Below are 26,616 nucleotides of genomic sequence, written 5' to 3' on the forward strand. Positions count from 1 at the left end.
TAAAACACAACTGATTTACCTAAATATATTAAAGTTTTTATTAAACTTCAACATTAGAAGAAAAATTCACAAAGTTAAAAAAATAAAACAATTGTTAAATGTAGTTGAAATTAATAAAATTTCCTGCAGAGTTATAGACTAATATCGCAATAATAATATTATACGTTGCTGCTGATAACAGTAATATATAAAATGTGAAGAAATTAGACTCGCTTTCGACAAATGTTTTAATGTTCACACTTAGACTTAAACATGTTTATTCAACCAGGAAGAATGAACTTTGCAATCAAATGATGTTTTCAAACAAAAGCAACATATTGAATCGATGGATATATACATTTACAGAACTTCTATGTTCATTATTTCCTTGCCACAAGTTCAAGGAGGGTAGAGGTGATTTTGTCCAGGTTGTTAGAGTACCGACGGGCCCTTTCCATCCCGTGTCTTTGTTCCATGCCGAGCGGAGATGCAGAGGATCGGGAGTCCATAAAGTCCTCGGCAGCATGTGGGTAGTTTAAAGGACGCTTGGGTTCGTCAAATCTACCAGCATTACGTGCTGGCTCATCGGGATGGCTAGCATGTTGCATCCTGGGCAGCCCAAACACCTCTGAAAGAGAAACAATAAGAAAATAACTTGTATGCAAGCAAGTGTAAAAATGCAGATCTATTTTGTCAGAGGGGACCGGAAAACATAGTTTAATGATAATCATTTATTACACATGAATTTAAAAGAAAATAGTATATTAGACAATACATTTCAAGGAACTTTTCACACAACATGAAGTTCTGCCATTCAATACTTTAAATGTCGTACACACAAACGCATACCTTCATAACGTCTTCTGTTTGAATGTCCGGGCTCCCCGCTTCCAGAATGGAGGTATTCATTTCGTTGCTCGTCAGGCGCTTGCTCATGCTGTCGCCAGCCTCTTCCTCTGTGATTGTTTTTAAAGAAGTCTTGTGGTCGTCTAAGGTCTGAATCTTCTCTGTGGGTTGTGTCGTACTGATGTCTTGGCGACAGCTCTGGGTCCGGGTTAAAGCTGTTGTAGTTTTTGGAGATGGCTACTCGCTCGTGGCTATTCTGCTAGAACAAAAACATGTTTCTTTAGGTTGGTAATGGTCCTCAAACACATTCTGTTAATGGTTGTTACATTTCTCATTGCATCCCGAGAACAATCAGTAAATCAAATGCTTCTACAATAAAAGAAAAGGAGCCGATATCTGTGGCTGCTGCAGGACTCCAATAAGCTTGTTCAACCATTTCGTTTATGCTTGAACTGAACTCGTTGGGCATCGTCGGCGTCATGAGCTGTGAGTACTAACAAAAACCATGTTCATTGTTTACTTCCATAATGAGAATTTTTGGGGACGTGGCTTTGAGAGAAGGGTTTGGAAAACAGCTGACAACACTGGGCTGTTTTTTGGGGCTTGGCTAATGTTTATACTAAGTTTACTCTTGCTGGTTTCTCAACATTACCAACCCTAGTTTGAATTCATTCGTAGTGCTTTGCAGGTGGAGAATTAAACAACACGTTGAGTTAGAAAGACCGACCCTGTGCGGGGAGACACATACCACGGCGGTCTCAGATTTGTTGGTCTTGAAGTCTTTCAGAAGGTCGCAAAGTTTGTTCTTCAGGAAGTCAGCCTGTTCTGCATTTTCAATTTCAATGTTGTTCTAGGGACAAGTGAAAAAGACAGAGTTAAAATGGCCCCTTTAATAAATGGCGGCAAAACAAAACACATCATTGCTACGTTGCAATAACAAATATACATTCTTACCAGAATATCAAAGACACCCCTTGACTCAGAGCCTTCTCTTTTGTAGCTTTCAGTATGACGCAGACCCTAAAACATACAACAGATGTGACGTCACTACAGCCGGTTTACGACTTAGGTGAGCATTGCGACATGTTGGCCGGTTACTAGTTTATCAAAACAAATAGCCTAGTAGTACTATTAATTACCTTTGATTCTGTGTAGAGGTCGGGATGTTGTGTTTCATGGACGGGTCTCGGGCGACCGCCAAACTTTGGATTTGGAGGTCCATACTCATGACTGAACCTTAAAACAAAAATCAAACATGTCGAGAAAAATAATGTCAGACCCAAAAAGCATTCAGTCAATCTTTACAGAAAGAGGAACATTATCACTCACATCTCCTTCATTGTTTCCGTCTCCTCTGCAGTGGCATCAGAGAAGCGACTCTTTCTTTTCCTTTTCCCGTATCCGGCCTCATTAGCGTCCCCTTTCAGGAAACGCCTGAATGGCTCTGGGATGTCAGATATGGCCCTGGTAGCCTCCACTTGTCTCTGGGAGGAAGGGGTTCCTGTTCTACTCTGCCATGGGTTGGCAACTGTCTCCTCTTGATAAGCTTTTCTCATTTCATGACGATAATCTCTGACGAAATTAAACAAAAGGCCATCAGGCGCCTGGTCACTCTCCATAGATGTGGTGAAGCTCCTTCTGTTGGCCTCTGGATGAGTCGGTCCCTGCCTGCCGGCTCCATTCATACTTTCACGTCTGCCAGATTCCCAGTTCAGAGAACACCGCTGCTCGTCGCTTGTTAGGTCCACCGGCTGCGAGGGCGAGTACTCAGAAGAAACTCTCCCACGCCTCCGAACTTCCTCAGTGTAGAACTCTTTGAGTGGATCTTTTTCTGGATAGGGCTTTCTGGGAGTAGCCTCTTCGGGGTAATACTCTCCATGCTGGGCCTGGCCACGAGGCATCTCCTGCCTTAAACCAAACCTGGAATCACCACCTGGCTCTGGTCGGGCTCTTCTTTGTGGATCTTCAGCATATTGCTCTTCATAGTTTGTTCGATAATCTGGGTCCATATACTCTCGTCTGTTCATAGGATTTTCCCTGTAATCTGCCCTATGCAGCTCCTCTTCCCTGCAGCCATGCCTGAGAGTGTCCTCCTGTTGGTACGTCGGCCTGTCTCTGTCCAACATGTAAGTGTCTTCTGGATGCAGTGGGGCTGTATCTGGGGGACCTGGGGGATACCTCCCTGGGTGAGAGTAGTCACCCCGATAGTCCTCACGGTCTGGCAGGAGGGACGGCACATTTCGTTGGGTCAAACTCTGTAAATGGTTCTGATCCCTATTTTGATTCGGCCTAGAAGGAACTAGAGAGGAAGAGCAAACATATAGTTAAAATAAACATATCAGGTACAGTATTGCTGGAATAAGCGTTTTAATTTTTATTATTAGATGACTTTGATGTACTACAACAGATTCGCCAAAATGCATATTATAACAAAAATAACACCCAAGTCACACAGTTTAGCATTGAATGACATTCTGTAAAAGATTGTGTCAAAATACTTTAAGAAAATTCTAAAAGGGATTCTTATCGAAAATTTGGTGAAAATGAATTTATAACAAATAATAAAATACTAATAGCTGATATATGATTATCAATATCGGCCTCAAAACTCAATTGTTAGTCAGACTATAATCAATAATATTTTTTTAACTGACATTGATCCTTTAATACTGTCAGTGAATCTCTGACTTTTCTACGCATTTATTAATGCTCAGACCGAAAAGTAAGGACACAATAACATAGGAAATATTTTTTGTAGACAAAGTCTATTACTACACATAATTCACAGTATGAATGTACCTCTTGAGAGATTAAATTGTCCCTCGATCCCCATTTTCGCCATTAGCTGAAACAGAAAAAAGGAAACACAAACAAAATATGCTGCTCATAAAAAAGACATATCACTTAATAATATTCAACAGGTCTGGTTAGCGAAATCTGGGTGTCCCACCACTGGAGTTCCTCGTCCATCCTGTCTCTCTATTATCTCTGCTCTGGCTCGGACAATCTTCCCTCCGTGGATTAGTATGGATTGTTTGTCCCAGGTCACCAAGTCTGGCCGTTTCAGTTCCTACAAAAACACAAAAGGTGAAGCATTCCTCAATTAGTTGTCTTTTGAATGAAAAAGTAGAAGCGAAAACTCAAAATAATTCACTGGTATGTTCTGAAAATGTTCACATATCACTACCACATATTTCTGTCTGTGTTTACGTCCAATCACATGATTGACCATTCCCGATAGGTTGGCGTTCTGATGACAGAGCTTGCATAGGTAGTTGGGGCCTGCCTGGGGATCATCACAAGGCAGTTCCTCCAAATAGTTCAAACCTAAGAAAAAGAAAAGGCAGAAAGAGGTCAATAGGATTTAAATTAACATTGTAAAATATGTTTTTAAATGGTATTAAGTTATTCACCAATGATGGGCTCATCAAGCTTCATGTAACCCAGATAATGTAATATGTCCTCAAATTGCGGAATGCGGGGATGTCTGACAGAAAACCCTGAGAAACAAAAGAAAGCATTACAACGTATTTCTTTCAAAGATAGTATAAATATGTACAGCGCATGGTCTCCTTGAAGATACTTGTGATTAACTGCTTATGAAACAGACTCTATTAAACAGTGGTGCCTCAATGTGACCTACATAATTAATCGAGACCATCGGTGAGAAGACTGGGATGTCTATATAGTTATTTTTAATGCGTGTCATCGGTGTCACCAGGTCGGATTTAGATGAAATCCTGCAAATTCACCAGAAAGTCCATCAACTCAGACTCCAGCAGCGACCGGGTGACAAGGGGCAGACCCAGGTCCATCTTCACTGCGGAGGAAAGTTCCTTGGAGTAGCTTGAAGTGTCTTCAGGTTCATGAACATGAAAGCCCAACCATATGGAAGACCAACACTCACTTTGCAAGAAGAAAGAAAAAGCCTTTGGAGGCATGACTTTCTGACCTACCGTGACATCTTCGGGACAAAGGCTGTTAAATGCTGATGTTCCTGCCAAAACCAACATTGAAGGACATTTTTTTTTTCCTACAACCCAAAAAAAATCCCCCCAAATAGTATTTACCTGAAGCATGGGCATGCCACAGCTCTTTGCTCAGTCTAAAAAAAAAACTGAAGTCCACCTTTTAGTATTTGAGCATGAACCATTCTCCCACGGCTAAAAGTGGAACATTCCTCCACACAAGCACAGGAGCCGGTCGTAAACCTTTTCGTGGCCGTGTCTCTTGTACATGCAACAAGCATGAACATACTTGTTCTTCCATTTTGAACCCACCTCCAAAAGTTGAAAAGCTTGTTTGAAACGCGGAGGTCATGCTGATGTTGCAGCACCACGGGGATTTATGTAGCCACCAAATGTGGTTACAGTAAGTTTTGGAGCAGCCATGATGACATGTGCACCCTCCCTCCTCCTCCCATTTAAATAATGGGTGGATGAGTGATATTTCTGTTGACTCAAGGACACCAGTAGAGGGCGCACACTCAGCAAGCAGAAAACAACAGGTCTGAAGACAGCCCGCGTTCACAAAGCTAAACTCTCTGTGTACATATAATGATGCGGGATCTTTATACATTTTCTCGAGAGGCCCACTTTAGAAAGTGAGGCTCATTCTCAGAGCCGACCAGTTGTGCTCACCGAGTCAAAACTGACAAATCAGACCACGCAGCAGAAGAAGCGTCTCCCCAGGACGGCTCAAAGCGGGCAAAGCTCGGCTCTTGTGTAATCCAAGTCTCTGATGCCTTTACATCTGAGGCTGGATCTCGTCCAGATGGTATTTTTCATAATGATTCTCCCACTGGTAAATCCTGTCAGTCTGATTGAGGTCATTTTGTACTTTACAATCAGTGACTGCGTCCTAAAAAGAGTTTTCTCATTCCCTTGTAAAGTTAACGGTGCGCACTATATCTATAAAGTAATTTTAAGAAGTCCAGTGCACGCTGACATATGGGATTACAGTCAAAGACCCTGAATTTACTCATGTTGAGCAGCAAATAAAAAAAGTAAGGAGAAGAACACTGCCTATCCTTCAGTCTTCTGGAGTTTTTGACTCTCGCCCTGCTCTCCAGCCTGATTGGACTCGAGAGCCATTAACTTGCTGCTCAAGACCCAGAGGACGACCCGTCCTCCACCATTAACACAATGTCCATGTGGACATCTGAATGGACAATCCAGTTAGCTACATTCTGGCTAGCTTTGGCTGGTTTCAGTCCACAGAATTATGTGCCAGTTCTGGCACAAGTCCTGCATTAATCTGGCAATCACACGTGCGGAATTCATACAGCTGTTGAGCCAGTTACTGTAACACGCATGAGTGAGGTTGGGCACTGCGGCCTGGCTCGTAGTCTGCAATCCCATTCATCTTGAAGGTGGGGTCAGGGCTCTGTGCAGGGGAGACAATATTCCCCGTAACAGGAGTTAAGGGCCATAACAAAGCATTAAAACAGCCGGGGACAAAAAGCCCACATCAAGTTGTGGAGAGTCTTTTGGCTGTATTGCATAAAGATTTAAAAAAACTAACTTGAAGTTTCTATATCTGCAATAAAGCACGTGCAAACATTCTTGCCGTACAATGCAGTCCAACCAAAGACGTGTCCTTTGATTTGTTTTGAGTTCATCGTCATTCTGAGAGGATCACAGCCATTGATGATCTAGAACAAATGACAATGCTGAAGATGAAGTCTACTTACCTGAAGCAACATAGGCCTCCTCTTTCTGCCAGGGACGAAAGGAGAGCAACAACATAAGTCAATCAGTGCTACAAACAGAGAAAAGGTTATATCATAGATAAATATATTTCTGAACAATAATGGTTGACCAAAACCACAGCTCACTTTAGGCGCAGTAAAAGTAGGCCTACATATCATCGTGATGGATATCTATATGCAGAGAAGCAGTCTCCAGTTTTCATCAACACGACCAAAACACACGTTTGACCAATGGTCGAGCAACTTTTGCTTATGAGCATAAGTGATCGTGTAGCGGGCAGTGAGCCCTGCCAGTGAACACAGCTGCCCACACACCAGTACGGTGTCTGAACTAAAGGGTGACAAAGGAGTGGACTTCCACATCCACTCCACTCCCACAACAAGTTTAGTTTACTTTCGGAAATCGTGAAATTGACAAAAATCCCAAAGGAATCTCCTAGAACTCTGTAAAAGAAATGTCCATCTCTCGTCTGAATGCATCCCGTGTAGACAGCAGACACCGACTAAAGACCGAAGCTGCTGACAAGCTAATGGAGCTGGATAGAGTGGACAGTTAGTTAGCATCTGCAATGCTCAGTTGTCAAAATAATGTCCACCATTATTTTCTATTTGTGTCGAAGCTTCCCGACACATGAATCTTCAGAGTTGCTCGTGATTGGCGCCAATGCAGAAACATTTAGACGTTTCCATTTGTTTTGCCTCGGAGTGCTGCAGCTTTTGGTGAATTAAAAGCCACAGAAGAAGATTTGCAGAAAGTCCTCGAGCTGGCAAGTTTCTGGAGGGAGTTTGAAAACATCTTCTATACAAGGCAGGCAAAGAAAATTGCCATAAAATGTTGACATGAGAAAGAGGATTAAGCACACCCTCCATATGACACCATGAAGAAGGACCAGACTCCATTGAAGACAGTTATGAAGCGCAAATCAATGCAGTGTTTAGACTTTAGACTTTACGGCCTGCCATGTGCAAACCATCAAAACCATTCCCGTGTGGCTTGAGAAAAAGATTGTGGCAATAAGCTGTGCTTTCATTGCCTTGAGTCTCAATATTTGACTGACAAGGACCAAGAAAAGATTGATCTATAGGCGACGGCCTATGTGTTGAGTCCATCACAATCATCCACATGTGATGATTTAAGACAAACTAGCAGAAATGCAGATCCAGTCGTATTGATCCATCTGGCTGCTTTCTTGTGAGCCATTAACTTACTGCAAGGTGCACTCCACAAAGACACTGCACTCCTCCAAAATGAGTCTTCATGGTGGTCAAAGACAAACATTGGTATGCATTCATTTCCCCTGGTTGCTTGTTGCTAAAGAAGGGACTGAACAGTTTGCACACATTCAGTCAAAGTGTGGTTCAGCTTCAAGTCTGCCGAATAAGAAATGTGGAACACCGTCACTGATTTACTGTCTGACCAAATGTGTTCACCTTGGCATAACAAAATGCATACTGTTTGGCCAGCAGAACAGAAATAAGTACGGTTCCAAGATATACCAGCAGGCAATTAATGAGAAATAAAATACTTTCTGAGAGGTCTTGGAAAAAAAGAAGTCCCCAGATGTTAATGATGGCTTGGAAAGATTGTGGAATATCACTTCTGGATGTTTCTTGTTTTAAGCTTTATCTTGGACCTGTTGAAGACCTGACTGAAGAAAAGAGGGAATGTAAAAACACAAGTCACAGTAAAAATGCTCTCTGCCTATAACCTATAGTCTCTCACTGGGAGATTAAGCTGCATTCAAATCAACACAGACATCACAGCTCTGCACCAGTAAACTGTGCCGGGTACCTTTCTATGTCCTGGTGTCGTCAGGTGTATCTTGTACAAGGTATCCCCCCTTATGGATTTATCACAGACCTGCATTTAAAGAGAGAACCAAAATAAATCAGTATCACAGCCGGTGTATTATACCATACACATCAGTTACCGGGAGGGGAGGCTTGAGTTCAGACAACCGAGGTGAACCTGAGATGAAACACTGAGAAAGTGGTGCTGCATCAGTCTTCAACCATGCAGTCTCCGACCTCACGGGTAACGGCACGCTAGCTTACCGTGCACTCAATAAATGCAGCCTCTAGTTCGTATGGCGTTTCGAAAGTGTCCATTGTTGGATGTTTTACGGTTCGTGTTGGCGTTTTCTTCTCGAGAAAGTGATATTTGCTTTGCTTAGCAAACGTTTATCATAAACGGCCGCAGTTGTATCTTCCGAGCATGTGGTTTGTACTGCATATAGTGTCTGATCTGCAGCTGTTTCTGTTTTCATGAATCGACGATGTTGATCAAAAAGGCTGCCGCTGGTGCTACTTCCTGTACTCGTGCACATGTCGCCGTCGGAAACAAGAGCTTCGTCGCCTTAGTTCCGTCGGCCGGTAGGATAACATTGAACGGCTACACACTGCACACTGCAGTCGGGACTGCAAAGATTTGTCCATTTTCAGTTTATTTGGCTCAAAGAAGAATTTGCTTAAAATGTACAAAAACAACAGCTTAAATCTGGCTTTGGAAACGGGGACACCTATCGAGCTGTGTGAGGCATCTGGACAGCATTCAGTAGAGTTAAGGATGAATCTATGAAGCAGCGTGATACATTAAACAAGACAACGTACTCCTTCACTCATTAATTCAGTACAGTGGAGGTTTGAGCAGCTATGAAGATGTAGACTTCAGAGAGATACCTCAGTGATTTGTCTGAATGACCACAAGGCATGTCAGCATGGATACAAATAATTTACAGGTATAACTCCCATCATATTTACATGCAAATTTGAATATGTACATGGACACATGACTTCCAAGACCCTCTCAGAAAGAGGCTTTGTGTAAATGATAATTAGACATTTTGGTTTGTTTTCCAGGACACGGCTTACTGCTTAACTTGAGAATATGGTTTCCTAAAGATTGATAAGTGTACCGTTCTCTTCAGAGGCCATAGTGACACTGCATACAAACAATGATATATAACCAAGAGTTAGACAGATGCATTTACAGGCATACGCCAGTTAAAGAAACTTGTGAAAACAATCAAAAACACTGAACATATTATAAATGATCACACTAGGGGGGTATTCTCTGGTGCTTTATCTTAAGTCACTATAGATAGAAAAATATCACACCAGCATCACCGATGCTACTTTAAAGGGACCAAACCAAGAGGTGCTTGTGCCTGATGAGTATGAAGCGTCATTTTCATTGTACCAATAACTTTCAGCACAAAGAGATGAACTCAGACAGAAAATGAAGATATTCTGTTTACAAAAGCCGTGTGAATAATTATGTTAAGGACATAATGAGGACGACAACACAGACGCTTTCCAAAATCAAGAACAAAGGACTGTGAAAATATCACTGATCAAGTATCGAAGAGGCCGGTTGAGATGTTGCAGAAGCAGGAGGGTCAGGTTATCTGGTCAGGAGGCAAAACGTGAGTCATTTTGAAGAGTTGTAGAGTCCTCCTGGAAGATTATTCAGACGCGCACGCAGCTCCTTCCGGACCTGGGTCACCCTCGCCAGTTTGCGTTTGTATTCCTGAAAATGTCCACAGGAAAAAAAGTCCATCAGAGCTCAAATATCTTATAGCTGGAATTAGTTACATTAAGATTTAGTGACAAAGACAGTTGTAATGGATTGACATCATGTAATTAGCAAATGTGAAGAAAAGGATATTAAGACCATTGAAAGAATAGAAATAAAGCTGTCATTAATATGACTGTGTATTGCATTGTGTATTACAGAATAGTGAGTTAAACATCTAACTTAAGTTGAATGACACAAAGTTTTGATTTCTGGCCAAATACAAACATGTTGTCCCTCACAGTGAAGCCTCATTTGAAAACAGTTGTGTGAGCATGTTAAACAAAAGTGTTTGTCCACTAAGTTGCAACTAATTGTACTCTTTAAAACACCTACATTTATTATGAGTTGAAAAAGATAACTGCATCACTACGTTTGCCACAGCTATAAGACTCACTACATGATTTAGTCTCACCTCCATCTAAGAAACATGTGTAAGATTATCAAAATGTAGATTAATTTTCTTCCTCCAGTCAATTGAGAATACACAAAGAAAAGAGGGTTCAAGTATTTAGGTGTATTTCACTCTCTGAACAAGACACCCAACAGATCTGCAGGGAAGTCGTAGAGGCCGATTAGACTATGAATTAATGTCTGTGACACACAACTGAGGGTCAGATAGCAAAGCCACCGATACATCAACATCTAGTGTCACTCAAAGGTATCATGTTTGCGACATGGATGTGTTTATTGTATAAGTTTACAGCTGATGCGTGTAGGTGTTGTGCTAGAAAAACTGCTTTCCTCATCAAATTTAGTGCGAGTGACGCACATTTACATTAGTTTCCATTAATATCTCATCATGTCACCAATAAAAACATGGGACACAATCTTTGTTTTGCTTTGACCTGTAATAACATTAGGTTTTCCTCTATTTGAGTGATTTGATTTCTATTGAACTGAGCTCAATTTAACCTGAAGTTTAGAAATGTAAGTGAAAATGTACCACCATGAGCTGCAAATGTAACAGCAAAATAAAAGCACTCACAAAATCATTTTTATTTTGTATTTTCAGGGATTTTTTTATTGCAAAAGACTTGACTGAGTAAAGATACAAATATGAAATACTTTATCCTCTTGGTATCCTGTGGATAAACACTGGGCAGATATTGTCACCACAAAAAAGATATTATGAAGTTTTTCAAGATCAAGCGGATTGGCCGATACTTACCGTTAGAGATAAATAGACGCATTTCCTGTACATGGAGTAAAGATTGAACTGGGTTAAATGACAAGTAATTGCTAGTGAGAAGGGAAACTCTTACAATGATTCCAAGTGTATCTAATCAGGATTCTCTCCTGTTGTAAGGCCAGAAGGCCTGACAGTGAAAGATCTACAGTCTGAAATCTAGGCTCACTCAGCAACATGACAGGCACTCGGCAGAAGTGTGCAACATGCTGAAATACATGAGAAGAAATGTTTATTCATAAGATGTCCGAGCACACAGATACACAAGACAGATGAACACGAGAAACGATAATGGTGACACAAAGGTGAGGTGGACGAGACGTACAGTAATTTAAAGAAAATTGATTTACGCACTTCAAGTTTCTGCTCGTTCTGGGTCAGGCCGTCCTTCTGGCTCTGCAGGAAGACCGTTAGAGTGCGAGTGAGTTGCCGTCTATCATCGATCTCCGCTGCCAGGCGGCCGCTGTAGTCTGCTAGCAACATGCAGGCCTCCTCCACCAGCCGGGACAGACGCTCCCCCGATTCCTTATCTGAAGCGCAGGACGCACACAGAGAGCAGGACGCAACGTGTTAACATAACCAGTCCAGAGGGTTCAACTGGAGCTCATTCAGTTATCCATCAATATTGGGACAATGGAAATAGCTTGTCAACTCACTGCCAAATCAAACATTGTTTCCAATGCTCGACATTTTTATCTTTCCAGTTTCAGTGTCCTGCTCAAGGCCGAGAAAATACGGTTTTCCATACGGATGAGAACGTTTTTAAGGTCCAGTGACTTATCTTGCAATATTTAGACAAATCCTCCAGTGATGAGTGATATTTGGGCAATGAGAACAAAAGAGGTGTTGTGCAGAAGAGCAAAAAGGGGAGTGAAGTGTCGACCGAATTACTCCTCCACGATATCATATTATCAAAATGCTCTGCGAGGGAAACTTAGGCAGGGCCGACATTTGTTGCAACATAGTTGTGAACACTGGCCTTTTGTATTAACACCAGTTTCTCTAGTACCCAACTCTGCTCCCCATGAAGACATTAATAATGTACTTTCTCAACTATACATGAAGTGTGAATGAACATAGGATCATACGTGTGTGTACGATAGTGAGCCGTTTCCTGCCTCCTACCTGTGATCCTGTGAAGCAGTGACATGTCTTGCACCTCAGCAGGAAGGGATGAGATGCGCTGACGCAGCGCTGAGTCGCCAGAGGCTGCGTTTTCCAGCTCCTGAAGAGCTTGGATTAACTCTGCTGTCTGAGAGAGAGAGAGAGAGAGCGAGAGAGCGAGAGAGAGGAGGAGGAGCAAAGTTAAGGAAGTATGATAAATTTAGGAGTTAGCATGAGTATACACTCAAATGTGAGCAATATTAGCGGCAGCAAAGAAAGGAACAATTGCAATACAAATCCATGCATAGGCCGCTGAATCCGCTGTAAAAAGCTTCACTAAAAAGACGTGACATGGTTCAAAGTATATTACGTTAACACTCTGTATTTTTGGCGACGTTGTCGGCTTCGTCAGTCACCTGCGGAGGCTCAGTTGGGGAACTCTGGGACGCAAAGTCCTCATCATCTGGTCGGATCTCCTCATAGGGCCTCTTCTTAGCTTTCTTTTCTCCATCTAAGATTTAAAAGAAAAGATGAACAGAGCTTTCCATAAGTATGAGCTGCCAGTACCAAGCTACTCATTCAACTCAAGCCAGGTACTTTATTATATTCATTTTTGATTATAATAAGATAGTCTTCATGAATACTGAAACAGCTTGTACTTGTTAAGACCACTGGCCTCCACGTAGAACAATGTGGCATGAAGATAGAGAACAGGGTCACCTGCCTGCATCAGGCCCGCCCCCACAGGACATTTATGGATGTGTGAGAGGGAAAAGTGGTCGACAGTGTTTCACAAATATTACTAAAATAATTGATGACAACACACATTAAGAACCGGTTTAAGGAACTGGTCGTTTGCTCAGCAAGTAAATCAACAAAATCCACTGAAAGTACCACACAGACTTATATCATCTTTATTTTCATTATGCTTGTTTGGAGTGGAGCTATCTCTAAGATGCATTTCAATCACACTAAAACAGGCAATGATCCAAAGGTGCAAACAAACCTGCTGTGATTTCACATCATCATAATATAAACTTACCGGGCACAAACAAATTAATTCTGTTCCGTTACTGCAGTAACGCAGCATTACTTAGATTAATAACCGTAATATAATTATGTTTTGGAAATTGTAATCCCTTGCTCGACTCGTTACCGTAATAATACTCCAGTAATAGTCGTAGTGTTCGTGGTGGGTGAACTCACAAAGGACTTGTGAGAGCTGCTCCAGCAGGTTGATCTCGTACACCGCTCTCTCCTGCCAGATGGACAAAACCCGACCCAACTGTTTCTTACAGCCGTCCTCGCCGTCTCTGGACAGGAGAACACAAAACAGAGCAGGCTGTCGGTCAAACAGATGGCAAATTAGATGCAATACAGGAATTACATTTTATAATGTGTTACGGTTAGTCCCATCAGGTGCTCCATGAGATCATGAATGTATGTAATAATGTATGTATGTATTATGTCACATTTTAATCTGCAATTCTCTGTTTCTTAAATCCCTCTTGCATAAATCCCAACACAAGTTCTTATTTTTATTAATTTTAAAATCAAAGTTGTTCATCAATATAATCAAAACATGCCACTACTTAAGCAGACCTGAGGAGTAACAGAATACATGGAACAGCATGACACGATTAGTAAAGAACGTTTGATCAGATTACCAATACATTTAATACAAAAAGGGGATATAAATTAAATGAATGTTAAAATATAGAACATAATTCATACTAGAACAATGCACATATGCGCACATTACAACTTAGTGAAAAAATTGCTTTCATTGGGTGGAAATGTTTCCATTATTGTGTATGTACAGCAGACCATCGTCACAGTGCAGTGCGAGCCGTCACAAAGCAGAGACGGTTCACTCACCTCCCAGTTCATCAGGATTATTCTTTTTGCCGAGAGGCATCGTAGTTTGAAAAGGCAGTTTGTGTGAAATGAGCAGATTGCTTTAAATCTATGGTCCATCAAACATAATACAGGACAAATTGGAAAATGTCGGTTCATTTAATTTGATGAATATTTGTACCGTTGCTTCTCCAAGGTCAAATCTGTGCCGAATGATTCGAGTCCATGCGTGAGGACGGAACGGTCTGAACTGAAAGGAAGCACATACTGGGATGTTGTTCTCCTTCGCCAAATGATGGCTATATTTCTGCATTTTTCTTTTCTATTTTCTTGATTTGCACATTTGGTATAAAGATAAGTAATCAAATGACTTTACTTTAACATTGTCATACTTGGACAGGTCATTAGTAACTATATGGGATAACATTTGTACAAGTAACCCTCCTAACCGTGTACTTAAACAATAGAAAACACACATTAAACAGTCCTAAATCAGATATGTCAACAATGCATTTTCATGAGTCATTTATAGAAATGTAGATCTGCAAATGATATGTAAAGAAAATCTGACCTGGATACATGTTTGAATGCATCAACGATGACCGGTGCAAAGTCCTGAGTGAATTCTGGTCCTTTCTTCTTGCTGTTCTGAATGACGTCGTTGGCCAAGTAAAGGAAGGTCAGCTTGCGTGATACCTGAACTGCATGCATTCAAATGTACACAGACAAGTATTAAAGTGAGGCCGTTGGTAATGATTCACATGACTGAACTTTAAGCCCAGTTGTAGGTCAATTATCCAACTAATACTACAGACTATTGAATTACTTCTTCATGAAATGACTACAAGAAAATACAAAATTGTGAATGTAACATCCTGGTTTTCCCACCAAGCCAGACCATTGTATATGAAAGTTACTCTTCCGAGTGTCGAAGCAGCAAATCCCCTCACACTCACGTCAGTCAGTCACCGCTAACAACTAAATATATCCAGGAACAACCATTTAGTCACACAGTTCATTCTTCAATATATTAACTACATATAGGAATAGGTTGGTGAATAATTGATATTTTCTTTAATCTAATTACAAAGCTTGTTGTGTTACATGTATTTTCCATTTGAGTTTTATCCACCAACACTTGTTTGCAGTGTCAACCCTATCAAGAAGGGAGAAATCCAGCCACAACAAACAAGTTGTGGCTGGATTTCTCCCTTCTTGATAGCAAAGTTATATAATACAAGTAATGTTGCATATCTCTTTGTTGTTTTTGGAAGAGAGGAGCTGAGCGTAAAGCTCAAGAGAAATGTGTGATTTCTGTCTCCACTGTTGAACTGCACACTCCTTTAAGTCCTCAGACATGCTGCTAACATACAACAACAACAACAACCTCTTGAGATATCATTACGCTTCTGAATAGCACCCAAAGGAAAAGTGTTCCAGTATTAGCTACAACTACAGTTATACCAGATATCCATGCAACATGCTTTTTAAAACCAATTCCTAAATATATTCACAAAGAATCTATTATGTACTGTAACTGCATCTATTAAATAAATGTGTGATCCCACAAACTTTAACTGTAATGATTCAATATGAATAATGTTGCCTACAGTCATCGATGGAAGGGTTAGTTATTACGTTCCATCTGACATGCACCTTGATGCAAAATCATAACAATAACTTTATATAAATCCATAGAAAACCATTACATTGCAGTTACACAGCAATGTTCAACACATTCAGTATCATTATGTCAATAAATCAAATACTCTGTCCAAAAAAATAACCAATATCTTTGGCTGCGCAAGACTGCAATAAACCCATCCAAGGGCCCAAATGTAATGAGTGTACGGGCTACATATATATATATACACACACACACACTCATTGCTCTTCATCGCACTCTTCCACAAGCTGCTATAGTTTGAAAGCTGTGATTCCTACAGCCACGTTCAGAAGAGTGAGACATAAATTAAGGGGAAAAAACGATTAGAAAAAAACAACTTTTGGCGTAGATTAAGTTTTCTTACATTCCAGAAGAAAATTAAAGTCTGTCCCAGCAGCGACAAACAGCAGAAGCTAGAATACCCTATGAACTAGAAGAAGTATCATCGGCCACCTCAATTTGAGTTTGAAGTTATTGATTGACAATGGGCTATCCCACGTGACTGACCTATTTTTTTTACCTATTTGTTTAGTGTTTAACTAACAGATGAATGATGAACTTCCCAGCAGTCCATCAAGAGAAAACATGTTAATGGAGGGAAACATGAAACGAAAAATAATGCAACAACTTCTTGTCGGGTCATTTGGGAGCATCAGAAACAAGTTGTCAACTTGAGCGTTGACATACAACCACATCAATTTGATATGGAAAACCTCTCACACATGCAGCAGTAACAGAGCAACATTATCTTTCATTTGAAGTTTTGTCTAGCAAATGTAATCCAATTGATTTTAAGTTAGTCTACGCGAAGCATCACTAAAATAAATACCCTTTCAAATCGTGAAAAATTCACCCACTATCTTTTATTTTCATGAATACATAAATGAAGCTGCATTAAATTGATGCGTTGACACTTGGTGGCAGTAGAACACACTGTACACACAGCATTGATATATGGTCACCTTTCACAGATACTTACACGTCCCACAGATGTGGAGCGACGTGAGCCTGAGCTGAACACCTGGACGCTGTGTTGCCTTTGGGCGGTTCAGTTGCTAAATGCTCCACGATGTCCACCAGCTAGTCACGAACATCGGCAGTCCGCCATGTGGCGACACATCTTGTTCATCGGTACTAACGGTCATTTCATACATTTAGAGGTTACCTTTAACTTAACTAGTACCTACACGTGACCATTGACCAGGCCAACGTTGGACAGGTCACATGGTTAAAGACTACCTCGCGTTAGCCAGGTGAGTCCACACCTTTTCAACTGCCAACGTTGTCGCTCTAAATGTGGCTAAATGTAGCATTAACGCTCCTTTAAATAGCGCCGATAACGTCAGTGGGAAGTGAACAATACGACTTTACTCATAGCCAGCTGCAGCCCTCAAGTTAACTTGTGTGTGTGTGTGTGTGTGTATTGTTATGGGGAACTAGCTAGCCGCTAGCTTCTGCAGACCTTACCTTTTTTCAGTTCGTTGATCCAAACATTGACAATAGCCCTCGAGTGTTTTCTGTGATGAATGAGCCACAACGCCAACGTCTGCACACTTTGCTGCGAGTTGCTGAGCTCGGACAGTTTCTTCTCTAAAGCCGCTTCAGAAAAAACTGACATTTTGACGAGCTGCGAAGGGGCGGCAGCACTGGGAGAGGCAGCTTTACGGCGTCTCTACGGCTAGTTAGCCACCAGTCACTAACGGCACATGCATTTCAGCCATCCAAAGGAAATACAACACGCCGCCTGCCCTGTGTAACGCCTGGGTGTTACGGGTAACTAGCTCGCCACCGCCGTCCTCAAGTAGTGATGAGCTGCCTTTCTGGTTTAGCTTGTGACCACAGCAGCCTGCAGGAGCTGCTTCCGCATGCTGCGTTCAAGTCCGATGGAATTTACAGATATAAATATAAATAAAGATACATATGTATATATATATTTATTTATTATACACTACCGTTCAAAAGTTTGGGGTCATCCAGACAATTTTGTGTCTTCCATGAAAACTCACTTTTATTTATCAAATGAATTGAACATTTAATAGAAAATATAGTCAAGACATTGACTAGGTTAGAAATAATGATTAATATTTGAAGTATTAATTTTGTTCTTCAAACTTCAAGCTCAAAGGAAGGCCAGTTGTATAGCTTATATCACCAGCATAACTGTTTTCAGCTGTGCTAACATAATTGCACAAGGGTTTTCTAATCAGACATTAGTCTTCTAAGGCGATTAGCAAACACAATGTACCATTAGAACACTGGAGTGATAGTTGATGGAAATGGGCCTCTATACACCTATGGAGATATTTCATTAGAAACCAGACATTTCCACCTAGAATAGTCATTTACCACATTAACAATGTATAGTGTGTATTTTTGATTGTTATCTTTATTGAAAAAACAGTGCTTTTCTTTGAAAAATAAAGACATTTCTAAGTGACCCCAAACTTTTGAACGGTAGTGTATATATATATATTATATGTATTTATATTCATACCTGTATATATTATATATATTTATATCTGTATATTTATATATAGATATATTTATCTATATATAAAAGTCTGGGTTCAAGTCTAATGGAATTTACAGATATACATACAGCAGCAAAATATATATATATATACATAGTATACACATACATATATGTGATAACAGGCTGCCGATATCATTTCAGAGCATTATCAGGGTTATCCGATGAGTTAATAAAAGGCATGACAAACATAACAGAGCAGCTTTAGTTTTTGTGAGGTCGTTGGTGGTTTCTTGTCGGGGTACTGGCACTACTGGTCACTAATGTACACATGTGTGATTCCCAGTCATGTATGGGGATGAAAATATGTTGTTGAATTTAACTGAGTTGAGACTTTGCAGCTATGTACACCAAGACTTAGACCTATCCTACAGTTACCTATCCCTACTCCCTACTCTTCATAATTTTAACTTTGATTTAAATTATTACATTTAAAATCAGGAGACAGCCATTCGCTTTCACATTCTATCAGTCACAAAACATTGTTTGCACCACAGCACTGGTCATTTGCATCGTTACAGTAGTTGCTGCCAACTTAAACATACAGTTCATTAATATTGATAGCTAATGTCAACTGGTGATAGCAGGTCGTCCGAAAGAAATTGAGAAAATCCACTCAAGCAGGCCATTAAACATTTTATTAATATAATTAAATTCTTCTTTGAAGATATTCAAACACAGCTTGTACATAATGGTCACATTGACATCATAGGCCAAAAGAAATAGAACATTTAGATAGTAGTACAAAGTATTATTTCTAGTTTAACAGTTAGTTTAGTAACAACTATAAACCAGAACATCAGTGTGACCTGAAACCTATACAATATTAATATTTTCATTCTTAAATAACAAAAACATAGGCTATCATCATCCGTATCCTTCATTTTACACTTGTTTGAAAACCTAAATGGTTGAGCACATCCAAAAAACGTTCACAATCTAGGCTTCAGTTTAAATGAACACGTTCTCATCCGTTAAGATTTGGATAAAAAAATGTAAACTGCTAAATCAACATGTTTTACAAAAAACAAAAACAGTCATAAATAATGTTGACAGCAAAAAGGCACCAAAGTGGCGAACTGAGGATATAACGGTTGTATCACTCCAGGAAAAAATATCCGTCCATTAAGAGGTTCCCATTTCTGACCGAGACTTTATATTTTAGAGGAACATAAGAATACGCCATCGTACAATAAGAAACCAAGCTCGATACATGGGGACAACAGTCCCTTCAGTAGAGGTCTCAATGGGTTGTGGCAACATAAGCAGAATTAAACTTGGAATATGCAAAGAGAAATGCATTTGCTCAATCAGAGCTTCAAGAAATCATCAAATCATGACCAGTGGTGAACTCCCATGAACGTTGGCAATGGTCTCTGTTCAATGTGAAGAAACGGTACCGGAGGCTGCGGTGCAATGCTGCCACTGTGAGCGAAGGGATGTCCAGAGTAAGGGTGGTCGTTGATCCACGCAGCATCCGACTGAGCGGACGCTCCCCAAGACTCTCCATGCTGCCCCGCACTGCCCATCAGAAGACTTGCATGACGTGGTGCCATGGACTGATGATGTTGGAGCTGCTGGTAGTAATAATGCTGCGCAACATCCAAGTTCATCTGGTGTTCTTCTCTTGACACGACGTCATCGTTACTCTGTAAAGTCGAATCGTACCACTGCTGCGTGCAGCTCGTCTCCCATTCATAGTGATCGTTATGGGCCGACACGTCCCGAGTGTAGCAGACGGCAGGCGACGGCCACTCGGTCTGTGGGCGTTCGTTTTGACCCTCGTTGTAGAACCTCTGTCTCGATCTTTCTTCATAACCATGTTGTCCACTCTGAATATTTTCCCCATAAACATTTCCGTATTTTGGCACAGTTAAGTTTTCTGACTGGTTGAAGTACACATTGTCATTAAAATAACCACTTCTGAAAGAGGGCCTCTCCAGCACTCTTATATTGAACACAGGCTCACGCCCTTTCTTCTTTTTCTTCTTTTTCTTCTTCTTTGCGGTTAACGGTTCTGGCCATTGTGACAGCAACATGCCACCATTTTTTGGCTTGACTTCATTTGAAGTCTTGTTCACACTTGGCCCTTAAAGAAAAAGTGTGAATTCGACCCACAGAACTTTCAAAAAACCACAAGAAATTGCAAAAATATTGTATTAGTGAGAGAAAAGAGTTTCCCTCCCCTTCAAGTGAACTGTTGCTTCCTAAGACACAAACCTTTGACAGCTTTTTTCTGCTTTTGGATGTCAGTATGTCCCCATCCATTACACAGCATCTTTAGACCTGTAAAAAGAAGAAAACTATACAAAATACACTGGATGGAATACTAGTATGGAGTTGAAAAGTGTGTGTTTAAATGCTGAAAAAGAAATGGAGAAGATAGTGAATAATACAACAGTTGTTAATGCAAGTTAATAAGTTAAACTCAAAGTATTATTTCCTCTCAAAACTCACTCCTCCCTATACTATAAAAGGTGGCGGTCCATCGTGGAGAAAGGAGGCTGTGGTCACCTTGGATTTGGGGGAATACTGCATGCACGTTTGATTTTTAAAGAGCCACCTTTCAAGCCTGGAGGAAGTTAAGCGTTTCAAACTTGAAACTTTGTGGAGCATCACTTTTAAATCACAGCATCAAGTATCACAGCAGCTCTACCTAAAGAAATGAATCTGTAAGCGTGTTCGGGGCAGAGAGTCACGTCAGTGTTGGACTTACCTCACGAATCACTCATCAAGAGCAGAGAGTTGGAACTAAAGAGGAAATGTCTAATGGCCTAACAAGAAAACAGTGGATGGGCATGCGTCTGTACTTACACCAGTGGTAACTTTTGTAAGTCAGTAGGCCACACAGGGATTCTGGTGGGTTTAACACCTGGAAACACAAGATGTTTGACCACTTTAATGGACAGATGAGACAGAGTGAATTCCTCATGTACACCCAGGGGAGCATAACTGAGGCGGGACGATGCGTACTTAAAAATGAAATATGATACCTGCAGCTCTCCTCTGCCCTCCTCTTCCTCCACCTTCTTGGCCAGAGAGTGGAGAAGTGGATAGTCGTCATTCATATCTGCCATCATTACCTCCACGTCCTCAGGATGAATTTCCATCTAGAAACAGACGTTGTCAGGGAACTTAAAAGTGAAACTGTGCATGTTCTCTGCAGCCTCGGGGTGCGGAATGGTGAAGTAGTATTGTTCTCGATCATTTCAATTACTGATTCAAAACCAACTGACCAAGTAGTTCAGAAGATGGGACGATTTGGTCAGGTGATCAATGATGTCCTGTCTGTTGGATCGGGTGCGGCAGCAGTGACATAGGAAACAGTACGTGTGGCCATCTTCACTTCGACATTCAACCACGCGGAAAAGACCTGTTGCAAAAGTGTGTAAACAGCTTCTGTTAAGCAGTAGTTTGACATTTTTGGGAACATACACCGATTTGTGCTCCTGCCAGGAGTTAGATATGATCAATACCACTCAGGACTGGACAATAAATATGTAGCCTCAGCTGGTTAGTTTAGCACATAGACTGTAAATAAACGACATGGCTACCACAAAAGTAACACAATCCACCTCCCAGCAGCACTACAATACATGTTATGTTATGTCTCTTTGATTCGTTTAATCCACACAAAAATATAACTGTAAAAACTACAATTCGCCAATTTACAGGGATTCAATATATTTATAATATTTTTCAGGTTCTAGGCAACCAATGTCAATTTACGGCCCTGTAAATGTGTACGTTTCTATTCCCAGTAAAGAAATAACATACACTAAACTACATATTTATCAAACATGAACTTGGTATTGATCTTCTGATCAAGAATATGAATATTCTGCTCCTTAAAATGATCTAAAACCAGACTATATGCAGCCGCACTCATCACTTGAACTATCACCAGTGTGAAATTACTGATGTCTAACAGTTATTTTTGGTTATGGTGCAAGTAACAACAATTGTTTAGTTTCTTAAACGGCTTCAGTGAATTACAAAAATCTGTATGTGCAGAAATGTCTCATCCGACACTCGATTAAAACGTTTACTTTTCAATCACGTTGAAAGAAGTTTCTGCATCTTCTAGCCCCTGTTGCTGTTGTTTATCTGCACTTACCGATAAGAGGCGTTGTTCCTGTGTAGCGGTCAAAAACGCTGTGGCTGTCAATAAGAGGCGTGGTCTCTGTGTAGTGGTCAAGAACGCTGTGGCTGTCAATAAGAGGCGTGGTCTCTGTGTAGTAGTCAAGAACGCTGTGGCTGTCAATAAGAGGCGTGGTCTCTGTGTAGCGGTCAAGAACGCTGTGGCTGTCAATAAGAGGCGTGGTCTCTGTGTAGTAGTCAAGAACGCTGTAGCTGTCAATAAGAGGCGTGGTCTCTGTGTAGTGGTCAAGAACGCTGTGGCTGTTAAGAGGCGTGGTCTCTGTGTAGTGGTCAAGAACGCTGTGGCTGTCAATAAGAGGCATGGTCTCTGTGTAGTGGTCAAGAACGCTGTGGCTGTCAATAAGAGGCATGGTCTCTGTGTAGTGGTCAAGAACGCTGTGGCTGTCAATAAGAGGCGTGGTCTCTGTGTAGTGGTCAAGAACGCTGTGGCTGTTCTCCGGTAGAACCGTGGGTTCAGGTGGGGTGTTCTCCATCCAGCCTTCTGACTCGACCAAAGCTACAGTTTCATTCGTCTCCGCTGATGACTTGAGGGACGTGGTGGTCGGTCTTCTGTGCCTCTGGCAGAACAATACGATCCTCTGCGATTGGACGGGATGGGGCTGCAGCGGCACGGGTGAATGTCTCTCAGGTTCACCCTGCCCATCTTTTAAGATTTCTATCAGAGTTACTGCTGTCGCGTTAAAAAGAGAAAGAGACAAAAGGAAATGAGAAGACAGCATGTGGGATAGAACACCTCCGTTCTGAACGAGTGAATCGTCACTGACCCGCTTTCACACTGTGTGTCGTCATCTTCTGGTATCCAGCGTCTTCAATCTCGTACCACTTCATATAAAAAAGGTGGAACGAGATATGGCGTTACGTCACATGCCATTTAGCTGCTGCTTTTATCCAAAGCGACTTACAATCATGTTGCATTCATACACCGTAGACACAGCTACTGGGAGCAATTCAGGGTTACGTTTCTTGCTCAAGGACACATTGACTAGGGCGGGGATTGAACCGCCAACCCCCTGATTGAAAGACATACCTGCTAACCACTGACCCACCAGGACTCAAAACACTGATTGGTTTGGAACTACAAAGTAAAACAGTCAAAATATCATACCTGGACTTCTCCGGGCCCCTCTTTTCCCTCAAGCACCGTGGCCATCTCCATCAGCGGCCATGCCAGTCTCGACAGGTCAGACTTCTCCTGCCATTCACACACTAAGTGGGGGTGCCAGGCTTTCTGCCAAGCAAAACAACACCTGTGAATGATCTACAACCCAAGGCAGCACAAACACTTGCCATCATTTTACAGTACTACTTACAATGTAGTTGTATCTGTGGAGGCTTCCCATGATGTGGTTCCGCATGTCGGCTTTACCAAGTCGACACACACACACTTCACACAGGTAAAACATTTCTCTGTTTTGTGTACCCGCCTTCACGCATTCTATAATGCTGCCCAGGCCTGAAGGTACAAAATATTACAAATTATTTAAATACGCACAGAAGACATGCAACATACACACAAAATAGGGAGTAGTTTCAACAGACCAATAATGGGTTGCAGTCTGTTCTTGTTGTTCAGATACACCTTCAAAGAATTGAACAGCAGGCTTTTTGTAGGAATGCCTACAAACAGAGAATACATCAGACAAACTTGCTTACAGACAATAAACCACCTAGAGATGGGATAACAGTGGGGGGGGGGGGGGGGGCGCCATTGGCCTCTTCTCCACTTTCTACCCCCAAACTTCTGGAGCCAAGCTCATCCCACACCCGACTTCAAACTCTGCCTTCATGTTGATCTCAACTCCACACCTGTAAAGTTCCATGATTGCGTCTTGCACAGACAAACAGTGATGCATTCACCTGCTAAAGGACTCACACTGGCTTATAATACCAGGTTCGCTGGAGCGGAGCCTTAGTAAAAAGTTGAGTTAGCATGGAGCCCAAAATACATACCCGTTTGGGCTTCAACCGGCTGCATGTTGCAGACGTAGAAACACCATCTGTGCACAGCTGAAAATGGAGTTTACAGTAAGTTATTCTAATGTAAGTGTGCTTGTGTCCAGATGCCTGGACTATCTTCGTTCTCCCTCTAAAATAGAATGGAAAAGTCAAGCACGTTTGGAAAGGGGCAGGAAAATAATAATAAAAATCCTGAAACATAGTTGAATAATGAAAGTGTAAGAGAATAAATAGTATGAGATGATTCAGGGTCAGCAATGACAGGAATTCATCCATGTAGAGCCCCTTCATTTAACTTAATACAGAAACACTTACATCAAGTCTATTCACTGTAGCAAAGTTTACCACAGAATGACAACGGTAACGTCTGTAATGACCGTGTGACCATTGGGTGGGCATGTTTAGTGTTGTATCCATTTGTTGGTGTCCAGTCCTACTTGTACCTGCTGGACATCCCATTAGTCTTGTATTAAAATAATAGGACCACTGACACCGATACTGTAAGAGGTCTAAATCACACCGACCAGAAGGTGGCGCTGCAGCATCATCACACCAACGGAACGAGACTTCGTATTAAGTTGCCAAAGTGATTGTTATAACTTTCGTTTTGGTGGGTTAGCTTATCTCTCGTTTCAGTGTTTCAGTGTTTCAGGTGAACGCTTTACAATAAACTGACAATCCGGTTCAGAAGGTTATCTTTGTATTTCATGACTAGACAAGCTTAACTTTAAACTAAGCCAGCTTTCAGCGAGAGTCGACTCACAATAACTTAAACCTCGTCAACAGGGAAGTTAACAGTCACTTTAAAACCTAAACAGACCGCTCCGAGTCAGGAACATTTAGTAACAAGTACGTTAAGAACTAGCTACAGCTAGGTTAAGTTAGCGTTAAATCGTGACTTCACCTCAGTTATTTAAAACTAAACAGTGCCACGCTTACGTTACATGTGCTGTCGCTAACACAGCGGATTCAATTAAGGGCTGAGAGGACCTAGTTAAGTTACCAAGTTAAACCACCTAAACTAACAGGCGGTAAAGCGGCTGTCGAGCCCGCCTGTAGCTCACCTGCTCCGGGTCCGTCTCCTCGTTGCTCCTTCGAGCTTTGGCGAAATCAAAGATCCGGTGAGTAACGTTCAGGGACAATGTGGAAACAAGTGACACGACACATCCACTAGTTGTCTTCGGTTGTCTTACTGAGATCAGCGAGTTATCTCCGGTGTATAATCAACACGTGTGTGTGGGCGTGGGTGTGTGCGTGTGTTTGTGTGTGAGAGAGCGATTATACCACATATCTGCATTGTGAGGACATCTAAAAACAGCGTTAGTGTTTTTGATAAAATCTTGATTGTCTTTTTGTGTCCTATCTTTGTTCCCGCCTAGGTGAGAACGCGTTTTACATTGATTGACTGATATCTGTAAGGGAAGCCTTTGTTGTGTCAGGAGACACTGAGACAGGCACGTGTGAGAAGTCACACCGACACAGACTTATATTCCACTCAACATAACACTGTCTAATGACTTACGGTTACAAAGGTCACCGTTGTATCAGTGTCAGTCAGGTGCTCGAACGCACAGAGACGTTACCGCCTCTCTGAAGGCAGATGTGTGTCTTCATCGGCCTCATGCCTTCTGCATGTCCGCTGAGGAGCTTCAGCTGCTGGCAGAGGTCACTTCAAGTTCACCACAGTTTCACAATTTTGCACAAACATTTCCTAGTATTTGTTTCCCTGACATTACTTTTACTATTTTACTATTTACTACAACTATTTGCGACGTGATGATATATAGTGGAGTCGTAAAATAAACACATGATCGTATGCATGACAAATACATTGTAGGAAATATATATTAAAACACATAACTGCATACTATGTGCTGACAGGAACGTTTTCACACTTCCTGTGTTTGTTGTAACCTGAGGTCCTCTGTGCTTCTGGCCACACATGCATCTTAGCTCTGTGAGCACTTATACATGTAATGTAATACATCATGTATAACTGCTCACAGAGCTAACATGTACATGTATAATACATGTATATATACAC

The 26,616-nt window shown here is 41.4% G+C and overlaps 3 protein-coding genes across 7 annotated transcripts; all 3 read right to left on the minus strand.

Moving 5' to 3' along the window:
* Positions 1-209: 209 nt before the first annotated feature.
* On the minus strand, positions 210-8,840 carry si:ch211-13c6.2 (uncharacterized protein LOC100000125 homolog). 2 transcript variants are annotated; one of them, XM_056417343.1, is made up of 13 exons: positions 8,591-8,840; positions 8,328-8,396; positions 6,518-6,542; positions 4,239-4,325; positions 4,013-4,152; positions 3,776-3,895; positions 3,625-3,670; positions 2,155-3,124; positions 1,965-2,061; positions 1,780-1,845; positions 1,574-1,675; positions 829-1,081; positions 210-607 (listed from the first exon to the last, which is right to left on the minus strand). In XM_056417343.1, the coding sequence occupies exons 1-13, from the start codon at positions 8,642-8,644 to the stop codon at positions 360-362; spliced, it is 2,277 nt and encodes a 758-aa protein (XP_056273318.1). In that variant the 5' UTR covers positions 8,645-8,840; the 3' UTR covers positions 210-359. The 2 variants fall into 2 exon arrangements, with proteins under 2 accessions (XP_056273318.1, XP_056273315.1); XM_056417340.1 differs by having other exon boundaries at positions 829-1,084.
* A 114-nt stretch (positions 8,841-8,954) lies between these two features.
* LOC130195576 (regulation of nuclear pre-mRNA domain-containing protein 1A-like) lies at positions 8,955-17,765 on the minus strand. 4 transcript variants are annotated; one of them, XM_056417199.1, is made up of 7 exons: positions 17,393-17,764; positions 14,831-14,960; positions 13,609-13,715; positions 12,819-12,913; positions 12,424-12,550; positions 11,653-11,828; positions 8,955-10,064 (listed from the first exon to the last, which is right to left on the minus strand). In XM_056417199.1, exons 1-7 carry the CDS (start codon positions 17,541-17,543, stop codon positions 9,966-9,968), a joined length of 885 nt encoding a protein of 294 aa, XP_056273174.1. In that variant the 5' UTR covers positions 17,544-17,764; the 3' UTR covers positions 8,955-9,965. The 4 variants fall into 4 exon arrangements, with proteins under 4 accessions (XP_056273174.1, XP_056273181.1, XP_056273163.1 ...); XM_056417206.1 differs by lacking the exon at positions 8,955-10,064 and adding an exon at positions 11,102-11,305 and having other exon boundaries at positions 17,393-17,765; XM_056417188.1 differs by lacking the exon at positions 8,955-10,064 and adding an exon at positions 11,213-11,507 and having other exon boundaries at positions 17,393-17,765.
* A 1,309-nt stretch (positions 17,766-19,074) lies between these two features.
* Positions 19,075-25,653, minus strand: LOC130196306 (uncharacterized). The gene is made up of 12 exons (XM_056418321.1): positions 25,637-25,653; positions 24,567-24,623; positions 24,156-24,233; positions 23,927-24,069; positions 23,722-23,844; positions 23,381-23,438; positions 22,573-23,286; positions 21,692-21,828; positions 21,449-21,565; positions 21,270-21,327; positions 20,676-20,741; positions 19,075-20,544 (listed from the first exon to the last, which is right to left on the minus strand). The coding sequence occupies exons 2-12, from the start codon at positions 24,589-24,591 to the stop codon at positions 19,790-19,792; spliced, it is 2,274 nt and encodes a 757-aa protein (XP_056274296.1). The 5' UTR covers positions 24,592-24,623; positions 25,637-25,653; the 3' UTR covers positions 19,075-19,789.
* Between the last annotated feature and the right edge of the window lie 963 nt (positions 25,654-26,616).

The sequence above is a fragment of the Pseudoliparis swirei genome, chromosome 1 (genome assembly GCF_029220125.1).
Source record: "Pseudoliparis swirei isolate HS2019 ecotype Mariana Trench chromosome 1, NWPU_hadal_v1, whole genome shotgun sequence".
NCBI classification, from domain to species: domain Eukaryota; kingdom Metazoa; phylum Chordata; class Actinopteri; order Perciformes; family Liparidae; genus Pseudoliparis; species Pseudoliparis swirei.